Source organism: Orcinus orca, chromosome 3 (assembly GCF_937001465.1).
Source record: "Orcinus orca chromosome 3, mOrcOrc1.1, whole genome shotgun sequence".
In the NCBI taxonomy this organism is placed as follows: Eukaryota; Metazoa; Chordata; class Mammalia; order Artiodactyla; family Delphinidae; genus Orcinus; species Orcinus orca.
In genome coordinates this window covers 185,047,640-185,060,694 of record NC_064561.1, presented here as the reverse complement: position 1 = coordinate 185,060,694, position 13,055 = coordinate 185,047,640, and the positions used below count along the sequence as shown (strand labels likewise).

General features: G+C 47.5%; 1 protein-coding gene across 8 annotated transcripts in view; it reads left to right on the top strand.

The window, feature by feature from the left end:
• Positions 1–13,055, top strand: part of PLEKHG4B (pleckstrin homology and RhoGEF domain containing G4B) — a 59,125-nt gene that overhangs the window by 21,579 nt on the left and 24,491 nt on the right. For 6 of the 8 annotated variants that reach the window (XR_007476148.1, XR_007476147.1, XR_007476150.1 and 3 more), the window contains exons 2-3: positions 1,128–1,325; positions 10,699–11,923. Coding sequence is in view for 4 of the 8 variants with exons in the window: in XM_049707085.1 (XP_049563042.1) it covers positions 1,128–1,325; positions 10,699–11,923 (1,423 nt within the window). In the remaining 4 variants the exon portion in view is untranslated. Of the gene's footprint in view, positions 1–1,127; positions 1,384–10,698; positions 11,924–13,055 lie in introns of those variants that run through there. The other 2 variants (XM_049707086.1, XM_049707087.1) reach the window with 2 other exon arrangements.

Genomic DNA, 13,055 nt, shown 5'->3' with positions numbered 1-13,055 from the left:
GCTGCCGGCTGCCAGCTCCCGCCTCCCGCCTCCCGCCTCCCGGCCCTCGGCCCTCGGCTCCCGGCTGCCGGCTCCCGGCTGCTGGCTCCCGGCTCCTGGCTCTCGGCTCTCGGCTCTCGGGCAGCACAGATGGCTTCTCTTCGAGTCCTCATTTACTGCAGACTTAAGAGGATGCACTGCTTTATTTTCAGTTTCCTTGGGAAAGTATGATTACCATTCAGAGGAGTCTCAGACAGTAATCATTGTTCCTTTAAAAATCAATTATGCAATTTTAACCTCTTTGGCTTTTAACTGTTATTTATGGCCTTGCATTTCCTCTCCAAACAAATAAACCTTATGGCATTCCTCAGGAAATGTTACATCTAAAAATAGAATTAAGTATTTTTTAAACTAAAAGCTCTCTGTCTTTATATAAAAGCATGTTGCACCAAAATTTAAAGGGGAAATCAGATACCAATGATAGCTGTTTTTGGAATGACTGAATGAGCACAATTCTGGGATTATGATGCAGGATGCCCTAATGGTTTCTATTTAAATTAAAAAAAAATCATCGGTACAAGTAAAATGTATTTCCTAGGATGAACTTCTTTTCTGAGTATAAAATGGCATATGGACCAGCTCTGTCCTCCCCACAAGGGCCCCCCATTCCCTATGCAGAGCCAGGAGTGCTGGGGAAGGGGGAAGCCCCTGAGAAATTCCCCACGCTCCACGGAAGATCCTAAAATGCATCATTTAAGGTGCATGTTTCAGAATTTGATGGGATGGAACTTATGTCAGACCAAACTTGGTGGTGCCTCCCGTGATAACAATGACAGCCGTCACTCACAGGCATTAGGTAGGGTTCCCCTCGTGGGCACAGGTGTCAGGTGTACCCGTTACAGACATGAGCACTTCCTCAGATGCTTCTGCTCTGTGACAACGTGAGGACCAACCGATCCTCCCCGACAGGAACTCTTCTCTGTGCTGGGGATTCGCCCATACCTCCTGTGTTTCACAAAGATAACTCACATCCCCGGACATACAGCAGGTGCCTTCACAGTGGACACCTCAGTGCTAGCCTGTGAAGGTGTCCAGTGCACCTGTCTTATTAGATGTATTAAATTTCGCAAACCTCTCTTCCACCTCAGGACCTGGAATCCCTCGACACCTACATACAGAACACGCTCTCTGCCCTCTACCCACCTTCTGAGGCCACGGCAGCCACAGTGCTCTGGCAGCTGCTCAGCGTGGCCGAGAAGCTCTACAGTGGGGATGGGCTGCGCTGCCTCCTGGACTTCCTCATCCCAGCCAAGAGGGCCCTGCAGCACCTGCAGCGGGAGGCCCGTGTGAGTACCTCCTCGGGGATGGAGCCCGTGTGAGTACCTCCTCGGGGATGGAGCCCGTGTGAGTACCTCCTCGGGGATGGAGCCCGTGTGAGTACCTCCTCGGGGATGGGGCCCGTGTGAGGCCCGCCCGCTCACTTTTGACTAGGGAGAAGAGACAGGCAGGGTTTTAATCTGGTAGCTGGAAAATACCTCATCTGAGCTGTAGGGATTTTAGATCCAGGGGAATATACTGGTGAAGGAAGCAAAGGAGGAGGATATGCTTCTGTGCATTTCAGACTAATCCAGGGGTTAAGCGGACATCCTTCAAGTGAGCATTTGTTGATTTCTTTCTGAAAGAAAGCAGGGTATTATTAAAAAATAAAAATAAATTGTAGTCTCAGCCATTGTTTTGGTAGCATTTAAACACATGACTGGGGAAACCGTCCCATTTTCCTCTGTTCCATTGGTCCTTTGGGCACTGGCTCCGCTTACTCCCTTTGGCTTCTGGCTCCACCTTTCCCTGGTTCCAAATAATTGGTGAAATAAGGCCTATGTCCCAGAAACAGGGCTTCTCAACCTGCCAGTGAGCACGGAGCCCACTGTCCGCAGGCTTCTCTCTGGTGCCCCAGGGGACTCTCGCTGCAGTCTATGTACGAAGGGACTGAGTCCCCCTCCTGAGTAGTCATCTCAGGACGTACGGGAGCAGTTCCAGTAACACAGACAGACCCTGCTGAGTGAATCTCTTATGTGTTTAGTTATTTGGAGGATATTTTTATTGTAGGTTGTTTCTGAGGCAGTGTTAAAACTAATGACAGCCACGTTGCAGTATGTTGCAGTGAACTGCTGCAGAGATTCATGGCTAGATCTTAAAAAGTAAGACATTTATTAATCAGCACCTTCTACTGCTCCATTCATATTGAATTAGGGCTTTTTGAAAAACTACCACTGGGCTACTTTGATTTCTTAAACTCTTTGAATGCCTTTTAACTGAGTGTGGTAGAGAAATGACCATGGATATCCTCGATTTAATTCTTGGTTCGCAGTAGTCTGCCTAGGGTATTTCCTTCATGATTATGTACCTTTTGCACATGTAAAGGGTGTTTATTGATAGGGAAGAAGCAGAGAAATTTGCCTGTCAGGAGAAAAAAGCAGCACACACAACCAAGCTGCGTTAAGTTGGATCTGAAAACACTTGCTCCCTTTCAAAGGCGTGTCTTGAAGAGCTCTTCTGAGCTAATGTTTTGTCTTCTTTCTTCTAATATTCTTTTTCCTTCCATTTTAACAAGTCATCACCCTTCCCACTTCCAAACTGCTTATCTTCTGAAAAAGCCATATGAATAATGTTACTCTTTAATATGATGCATATTTATAAGTATTTAAAAAGCATAAAATGAAATTTAGGGACAGCCTTACTATTTTCATATTTATATTGCTTTTTAATTAAGAAATTAAAATTTGATCATCTGTATGACATCGGAGAAAATGAACTTATCTTGACAACTGTGAATATAAAAATACTTTAGTTAATGTAAATTCAATGCACTTTTTATTCATTTACCAAGTGTCATCGAAGCATGTGGCTTGGAGATCATTATTAATCATATTAATTTTACGGTAAGTTTCTATGTTAACCTGAGAGTTCGATGACCACTATTTTCCCATCCCTCTGTAGAAACCAGACAGGCTTAAAATCACTGGCTGACTTATTTGTAACTTTGTTTCATCACGGTTTGTGTCAAAAAAATGCTTGGAGAAGTTTAAAGAAAAGTAATCAGAAGGCTTCCCTGGTGGCGCAGTGGTTGAGAGTCCGCCTGCCGATGCAGGGGACGCAGGTTCGTGCCCTGGTCCGGGAGGATCCCACATGCCATGGAGCGGCTGGGCCCATGAGCCATGGCCGCTGGGCCTGCGCGTCCGGAGCCTGTGCTCTGCAACGGGAGAGGCCACAGCAGTGAGAGGCCCGCGTACTGCAAAAAAAAAAAAAAAAAAAGAAAAAAAAGAAAAGTAATCAGAAAGAAATAAAACAGAATGTTTCTGCAAGGGGGGAAAGCAGGGGCAAGGGATTAGAACTTAAAAAATGAAATCAAATGGAAATCAGAAAAGGAGAAGGGAATAAACAAGATAAAAACATGGAAATAAAAGTACAACATATATAATAACAGGTTGAAAATGGTAGGCCAGCAGAATTCTAACCAAGGATAATGGATGTAGCGATGTTCATGACAAACTAAATATAGTAAAAGGCAAATGCATTGATAGGGCTAGAGGACCATTCGATAATAATACTGCTAACAACCAGGAAGGTGTAACAATCCGTAAACTCCTAACAACACAGCCTGAAAATGCTTGAAGCATAAACTGAGGGAATTACAAGTGGGAGATTTCGCCTCCCTCCAAAGCAAAGAGGAAAAGCAGCCACATATTACTTAAGATAAACATCTGAACACGATAGCTCTCTCTGCTAACGGGCATGCGCGGAGTGCTGAGCCCAGCAATTTTAGAATACATATAGTTCCCAAGCACAGATGGAACCTTCTCCAAACTTAACCAAATTTGATAAAATTCTAGCCATGTTTTACCATTAGAAGATATACATTTATCTCAAGAATGTATACAATTAGAGAATATTAAAGAACATACATTCTTAAGCATTCATATACATTTACCAAATTTGACCAGAATTGACCATTAGCAATAACATGGTAACAAATACCAAAGAATTGATTTCTTAAGACCACAAAGCAATAAAGCTAGAAATCAAGTTTTTAAAAGACACCCTTCTATTTGGAAATTTGTAAAGGTACTCCTAACAGAGAACCACAAAGGAAACTGGCAAAACAGAGCTGATGAACAGGTGAGTCGTATTTCCATCTAGGATGTAGAAGTGTATGAAAGACCTTTACTCTTGCCAAAACAACAAGAAATTCTGATATGAACCAAACAATTACACCTTCCTTTAAAGCCATCCAAGACCTGTGGATACACAAAGAGCTAAAAGAACTTAACCGTGGAGTGGCAGTGCCTTCCTAAGTGAGCAAAGAGCAGAAGACGCGTTCATCCCTGGGGCGAGTCACTGAGGCTTCAGGGAGGACGGGCGACGAGCTGCCAGAGAAGGACCGTCTCTGCTCAGACCAGGAGGAACCGGGCTTCAGAGACCTCAGGGCTGGAGCACCAGGTTGGAGTCTGGAGGAGCCTCGAATGTAACGATGATCCTCTCTACTAACCCTAGAAATTCTCTGACAGAATAAGTGGAGACCGAGGGGTGGGACCAGAAAGCAAAATATATCAAAATCTTAAAATCACACAGTTTCAAAGTGTGATTTCCAACTCTCATGGTCTCATGGTCTCATGGTCTCACGGTCTTAAAATTTTCGTCTCATAGTTTTAACATGTCCCAGTTCAGAAGTCCAGCAGCAGTTGGTACCAGGCCTCCCTGGATGGAGAGTTGTGAACCCAACCACTGGAGCACTTGAAACAGTTGGTAAACCGAAATTTCTGAAAGTTGAACCAAGCCTCAAGCAATGTAAATTTTATAAGCTATTCTTGGTGGCCAAGAGAGTCGGGGCTGAGCTGAAAAGTGAAGAGATACCTCACTGGGCTCCTGGAGAGTTTAAAGCCACAACCCACCCCCAACTTGCTCTGTTTCTAAGTGCTTTAAACTGATAAACCCTTCATCCTAGCTGTCTAACAGAGTAAAGCTTTCCTCTTTCTAAAAACTATCAGCTTTAGGCAAAAGTTCAGGCATAAAATTTAAAAATTACAAAATGTGCAAAGGCACCAGATTATCAACCCATAAAAAGGAGAAAAAATTGTCAATAGAAAGAGACTCACAGACTACCCAGGTTTGGAATTAGAAGGCCGACTTTCTAAAAACTATGATAAACATATTAAATAATCTACAAGTAAATATGGATGAAGTGGATGAAGAATTTCAGGAACGATTTGGAAACTGTAAAATGAGGACAAAATGGAAATCTTAGAACTAAAAATACTGTAACTGCAATAAAAAAAAAAAACTTACTGGATGGGACTAATGCAGACTGGATGCAGCAAAAGGTAGGATACATGATTTGAAGACATGCCTGAAGAAACGAAGCAGATGGAAGCACAGAGAGGAGAGAGAGGAGGGGAAAAGGTGAGCAAGCGTTAGTAACTTACGGGAGTATCAGGTCAGACACATGTGCAAGAGGATTCCCAGAAGGGGAGGAGTGAGAAAATAGGGCCGAAAAAATATTCAAAGAAATATTGTTGGATAATTTAACAATTTGTTAAAAAACACAGATCTAACACATAGATCCAGGAAGCTCATCAGACCCGGAGCAGGTTAAATACCAACAGAACAACACTTAGACACATTGTAATTAAATGCTGAAAACCCATCATCAAGGGGAAATCTTAACATACAGGGGCAGCGATAAGAATGATGGTGGCTTTTTATCAGAAGCATTGGACTTCAGAAGACAATGGAAAAATATCTTTAAAAAGTTAAAGGAAGAAAAGTCAACTTAAAATTCTATATACAGCAAAAAATCTCTCTCAACAGGAAGATAAAGTAATGACATTTCCAGATAAATAAAAGAGTAGACTAGCACAGATGCTATGCAAGAAATGCTAAAGGGAGGTCTAGAGTCTGAAGGGATATGGTATCAGGCAGAAGCTCAGATCTACAGAAAAATGAGCACAAAGAAAGGTTAAATTTGTAAGTGTGAATTTCTTTTAAAAATTAGCGACCACACACACACACAAAAAATTACTGACCACTTAAAGCAATATATTGTGGGATTTATAACAAATGTAGCAATAAGACATATGACAGCAAAAGCACAAACTGCGGAAGGGAGTAAATCGAATTATAGCATTTAGCATTATAGCTTTATAATGCTAAAGTTATAAATTTGAAATTATAGCTTTAGCATTTCTTGCATAGCATCTGTGCTAGTCTACTCTTTTATTTATCTGGAAACGTCATTATTTTACCTTACTGCTGTAAGGTTCTTACATTGTTTTAAAATAATAAACTATTGCTTTAAGATAGACTGTGATAAGTTAAAGATGCATATCGTAATATTGAGAACAACCACTAAAAATAACACAGATAGGTATAACTAAAAGTTCAATAGAGGAAATAAATGGAATCTAAAAAATAGAAGAGGAGATAAAAGGAAGAACAAAGGTACAAAGGTAGGGCAAATAGAAATTTTATGCCAAGATGATAGATTTAATCCAGCCATGTCAATAATTATATTAAATGTCATTAAGTGAATTTAACATTCCAACTAAAATACAGAGATTGTCAGACTGGAAAAAAGGCAAGACCAACTAAATGCTAGTTATAAGAATTGCCCTTTAAATGCAAAGACAATCCAAAGACTGAAAGTAAAAGAATCAAAACAGACATACCATGTGGTCTGAGAAATGCAAAGCAAATGACAAGACACAAATTTTTGCTTACTAATGAGCAGAAAAATAGACAGGTTAGTATTCAGAGCAGAGAGAGTTCAGTACGATAGACAAGGTGACGCTCTTCTCATCATGGTGAAAATTGAGATGACCTCTCTGGAAAGCAGTTGTTTTAATGAATGCAGAATCTTTAAATTGTCATGCACAATTTGACTCAGAAAGTTTAGCCACAGCAAGTGATCTAAAAGCAGGTCCAGGGCTTCCCTGGTGGCGCAGTGGTTGAGAGTCCGCCTGCCACGCAGGGGACACGGGTTCGTGCCCCAGTCCGGGAAGATCCCACATGCCGCGGAGCGGCTGGGCCCGTGAGCCATGGCCGCTGGGCCTGCGCGTCCGGAGCCTGTGCTCCGCAATGGGAGAGGCCACAGCAGTGAGAGGCCCGTGTACTGCAAAAAAAAACAAACAAACAAACAAAATAAATAAATAAAATGCAGGTCCAGACTCATTCCCAATAATATGTGTTGCAATGTTACTTATAATAGTAAAAAACAGGTATACATTTTAGGAGAAAGGTTAAATCAATAATGTATAAATTTGATGGATTAGTATACACAGATTGTGATATAATATTAAGCCAAAAAAAGGTTGTAAGTTTCTTTTATACCTGTGTTTTTTAACATACATTTTAAAAACAAGCACAAGGGACTTCCCTGGTGGCGCAGTGGTTAAGAATCCAACTGCCAATGCAGGGGACACGGGTTCAAGCCCTGGTCTGGGAATATCCCACATGCCGCGGAGTGGCTAAGCCTGTGCGCCGCAACTTCTGAGCCTGCGCTCTAGAGCCTGCGAGCCACAACTACTGAGCCCACGTGCCACAACTACTGAAGCCCATGTGCCTAGAGCCCGTGCTCCGCAACAAGAGAAGCCACCGCAACGAGGAGTCTGCTCGCCGCAACTAGAGAAAGCCCACACGCAGCAAGGAAGACCCAATGCAGCCACAAATAAATAAATAAAACAAGCGCAAGAGGACATGCAGTGACCTCAGCGTGTTGTGCTGTTGAAGGCCCGTGAGTGTGGATACAGGGCAGTTCTGCTTGTTCTACTTTCTTCACTTTGGAAACATCCCCAATTAGCAAGATAGAAAGGAAACCTTAAAAAGTTGGAGATAAAAGGTGATGTTGTAGCCTATGGCAGCTTTAACTGACTGCTCCGGACCTGGGTGTGTAATTCTCAGCCCTGGCTGAAACATACAGACACTGAGGAGGCAGCAAGTTGCATGTGGCAGCCAGACCCCATGCACAGAGCTCAGGCCAAGGGCACGTTGAAGAACACCTAGTCACCATCTGGGAGGCTGGTCAGTCTTCCTGAAATTTGAACAAATATGTTCAGGTGCTTCTGGAGCCTGGTAATACGTTGTTGAGCGGACCACCTGGGCACCATCCTCTGCCACAGGGTCAGGGAGACAGGACCCCAACAGGCAGATAGTTGGGACAGTGTTCCATGGACACACGCAGAGGGAAGCTCGTCCCGCTGTGCCCAGTCAGGCCCAGGAAGGTCGCCTGCCCCCTTGCCCAGGACAGCCTGGACAGTGGATGGTCTGCACGGAGCAGCAGTGTGTGAAGCTGTCAAGGGCCCAGGGAAGCTCAGCAGTAGTTTTCACATTTAATCCACAGCCAAGCCCCTGTTCTGGCTTTTCCAAGGGACCAGAAAAGTTGTGTTTTGTTTTGGTTTTAGTCACCCAAGCGGGAAAGGAATGCTGAGATTTTTGGAATATTGTAATAACTGATGTGATGCGTCTATGATGATTGAAAACCTGCTGTGATCTTGTGACATGCAGGTTCCTGAACCGCTTTGTGAAAGCTCCTTATAAAGAAAGAGTCTGCACTTGTTTTTAGCAGCTGAACTGTAGCTCTTAAACAGTGAAGCCCACCCACCTCCTTCTGAATAAAAAAGCTTTGGTTCTAACACCTCTTCCTTGAAACACCTCAAACAACCTTTTTTTGATTTGTTTTGGGTTCTTTTTGGGTTTTTTTTTTTTGGTTGCACCGCCCGGCTTGTAGGATCTTAGTTCCCTGATCAGGGACTGAACCCGGGCCCTCAGCAGTGAGAGCATGGAGCCCTAACCACTGGACCGCCAGGGAAGTCTCAAACAACCATTTAGAGAAGGCGTTGAAATGGGAGAAAGAAAGCTCCTTTTCAACCTGGAGTTTTCTCAGAACTGGAACTATTCAGAACATGACTATATTTATAGCATCTGTTGAATTTGGATTCCAGAGGAGTAGAAAGATTTACAATCAAAACTGTAGAGAGTTTGCCTTTCAGAACTGTGGTGGATACGTGTCCGCTAACGATGAGGGCAAAAAAATTACTGTCTGTTAAATGTTTTTTTTAAATCTCGCAGTAACTAAGGCAAAAATAGGACCACGATTCATAGAAAGAGCAAAAGTACATGAGAATTCACAGAAAACAAGCATCAGGAAACCGTTGGCTTCACAGTCACGTGATGTGAATTAAAACAACAATATTCCACAGCATACGTGTTAATTCAGGAAACAGTTTCTTGATGTAAAGCCTTACGCTGCTAATCAGTGGGCACGGTGATACCTTACTGTGATACCCCACTGCTGACAGTATGTCTCTTGATGACAAATTGGTCATACTGTCAAGAATCATAAAAGACATTCATAGCCTTTGATCCTGTAATCCTAATCCCAGAAAATGATAATTTAAAAGAATATCATGAAAATGATATCATGAACAAGTTCCTTGCATTTTTAATTTACAATAGAAATCCACAGAAGCACTGTTGGTTCTGACAATAGAGGATCGTTAAGTAGCCATCAGGATGGTAACTGAGTAACAGAAGTGCTCGCTTAGGGTGACTGCTGACAAGAATACCAAATTCTGTCTACATTACTATTGCAGTTTAAATAACTAATAATAATAAACAGTGGATAAGGGCACAGAAAAGTTAAAAGTCTCTAGAGGTATATTAGGATGAGTTTTTTTTTTTTTTTTTGCAGTACGCGGGCCTCTCACTGTTGTGGCCTCTCCCGTTGCGGAGCACAGGCTCCGGACATGCAGGCCCAGCGGACATGGCTCACGGGCCCAGCCGCTCCGCGGCATGTGGGGTCTTCCCGGACCGGGGCATGAACCCGCGTCCCCTGCATCGGCAGGCGGACTCTCAACCACTGTGCCACCAGGGAAGCCCTCTCTTCTTTTTCATTTTCTGTATTATTTAATTAGGGTTTGTGCAGTAAGTCAGCGCTGGAGTAGGGAAAGCTGCAAAAAAAAAATGCTGGAACTAAACCCAAACAGGAGACTGTGATCCCGTTTCAGAACCTGTGTCTGCAGCTCTGGCAGGTGGGCGTCCCACCGCTGTTCCCTAACAGCCTGACACCCTCCTGCCCCACGGAGACACTGGCTCATCCATCCTGAAGTCGAAACCTTTTTTCTAGAGCAAGTTCTTCTCAAAGAGGTGGTTAAGGACTCACCCCATCATTGACAGCTTGGTTGCAAACTCCAGTGACCCCTTCAAATAAGCAGAAAGGACGGCTGCTGTGGGTGGGAGCTGGCGTGATGTGGGGGCCCTAGATCGGGGCCCTAGATCCGTGCCCTCTCACCATGGTCCCCACCCTGCAGTTCCAGAGGCTGGGGGCTGCCCGTGGGTGCCGCGAGCTTAGACCAAGGGCTGCAGGGGCGAGAGGGTGAAAGCCCAGCCCTGCCCAGGTGGGGCCGGCCCTGGGAGCGGCTCGCCCCACAGCCCCTGGGGTTGAGACTGTGCCTGCGGTGTCTCCCCATCCCCAGCTGCCCGCCTCCCCCAGCCACCCAGGAAGAGCAGTACAAATGCGTTTCTAACGCCCTGTCTTCAGTCCTGATCCCTTTGTTGTTCTGGGGTGCTGGGAGGCCCAGTCGCCCACCATCCTGCTGGACAGAGGCCAGGGGCTCTGACAGATTCCACGTCAGCCGCTAATCTCCCTGCATCCCTCTCTTGTCCCAGGCCAGGTACGCAGGCCTCCTCTTCCTGCACGAAGGGTGGCCGCTGTGCATCCACGAGAAGGTGGTGGTGCAGCTGGCGCCCCTGCGCGGAGTCAGGCTCAGGCCTGGGGACTTCTACCTGCAGATCACTGTGGCGGCGGGGAGGCAGCCCGCCAGACTGGTCTTGAAACGCCTTTCCCGGCTTGGACAAGGCTCGGAGGAAGTCATTGTCCCTGAGACCATGTACGGCTGTGTCTTCACGGGAGAGTTCCTGGAACTGGTGAACGGGGAGCAGAACGGTGTCCCCTTGCAAAACTGCTTGCTGACCTTGGGCTCGGTGGTCTACCGCACCCCCTGGAACAACGTCACAGACCCTGTCTTTGTCCCCACCACCGGAACCAACCTGCCCAGCTGCCCCAGCGGTCCTGGTCCTCAGCAGCCACCACCCGACAGCACCTCGGAGGCTCCAGCCCCGGCGCCAACCGTGGCCAGCCCCGCTCCCCAGGGAGGCACACCTTCCAAGCACACCCCAACCCTGCCCCACTGCGGTGGGCATCCCAACAGTAACCAGCCCCGCCGTCTTCCTTCCCCAAGAAGGGCTGAGTGCGAAAGCCCCGGGACCCTGTCCGGGAGTCCCAGTGGAGGCCTCAGGGGTGTTGGCCCCTCAGAGCAGGACCCCTGGGAGTGTCCTGAGAGCCCTGAAGGACCAGGAGGGAGGCTGGACCCCATGGACAAGAAGGACGGCTCCAAGGCCCTCGCCTTCCACGCAGAGGGGGGCAGCCCGAGCTCTAGGAGGCGGCCGCCCAGAACCCCAGCCAGTGTGGAGGCCAGACGCTGGTTCAGGAAGTCCTACATGGAGGCCCTGCAGAACCCTATGCCCCTGGGCTCCAGCTCTGAGGAATCCATCGGGGATGAGGCCTGTGGCTCCCAGACCCACGGCCGCAGGGCCAGGGGGGCCGGGGCAGTGGCCAGTCTTACCCAGAAAGAGATCCCTGGCCCTGCGGGAGACCCCCAGGAGATCCCGAGACAAGAGAATGGTCCAGGAGCTGCAGGGAGGACCCTTCCCAGGAGGTCTCGATCCTGGGATAGGTCCCTCAGAAGCTCCCGAGGTGACACCTGGCGGGCCTCCCAGCACTTAGCCAGCACCAGGCCTGGGGGTCTCCTGGGAGGACAAGCTGTGGGGACCAGAACCACAGGCTCCAGCTGTCCAGGCACAGTGGAGAGTCCCAGCTGCACAGGAGAGGAAGGTAAATGTCCACCCCCGCTCCCCTCCCCCTCCCCTCCCCCACACACTCCCCTCCCCCACTCTCCTCCCCCCCACTCTCCCCCCCCCACTCTCCCCCCCCACTCCTCCCCCCCCCACTCCCCTCCTCCTCCTCCCCTCTCCCACCTGTGACAATTGGTCTGGTCACTTGATTCAGTAGAAGCCTGTCTCCATGTCCGTATCAACTGTTGAAAATGCTTACATGTATTCATTTCCGGGGCTGCCACAGCAAGGTACCACAGACTTCGTGGCTCTGAACAACAGAAAATTATCCTCACGGTTCTGGTCCTAAAGTCCAAGATCAAGGTGTCCCAGGGTCCCACTCTCTCCAGAGGCTCCAGGGGAGGGTCCTTCCTGCCTCTTCTGGCTACTGGAGCCCCAGGCATCCCTTGGCCAAATTCATTGCCCTTCACCCTGTGTCTCACTGTGCCTCCAAGCTCCCTCTCCTTTCTCTTGTAAAGACACCTATCATTCAATTTAGGGCCCACCCTAAACTTCACTAGTTCACTTCTGCAAAGAGCCTTTTCCAAATAAGGTCGCATTTGTGTGAGAGTGAAGCCCCCCTCTCTGAGGAGATGCACGAGAGCGAGGACCCATCTCTGAGGAGATGTGTGAGGCTGAGGCCCCACTTTCTCTGAGGTGGTGCTCAAAAAGGAGGCCCCCCCTCTCTGAGGTGACGTGTGAGGGTGAAGCCCCCCTCTCCGAGGTGACGTGTGAGGGTGAAGCCCCCCTCTCTGAGGTGATTCTCAAGGAGGGGGCCCCCCTCTCTGAGGTGACGTGTGAGGGTGAGGCCCCCCTCTCTGAGGTGATGTGTGAGGGTGAAGCCCCCCTCTCTGAGGTGACGTGTGAGGGTGAAGCCCCCCTCTCCGAGGTGACGTGTGAGGGTGAAGCCCCCCTCTCTGAGGTGATTCTCAAGGAGGGGGCCCCCCTCTTCTGAGGTGACGTGTGAGGGTGAAGCCCCCCTCTCTGAGGTGATTCTCAAGGAGGGGGCCCCCCTCTCTGAGGTGACGTGTGAGGGTGAGGCCCCCCTCTCTGAGGTGATGTGTGAGGGCCAGGAACCCACTCTCTGAGTGATGCTGGTGGACGTGGCCCCTTCTCCCTGAGGTGATGCTCAA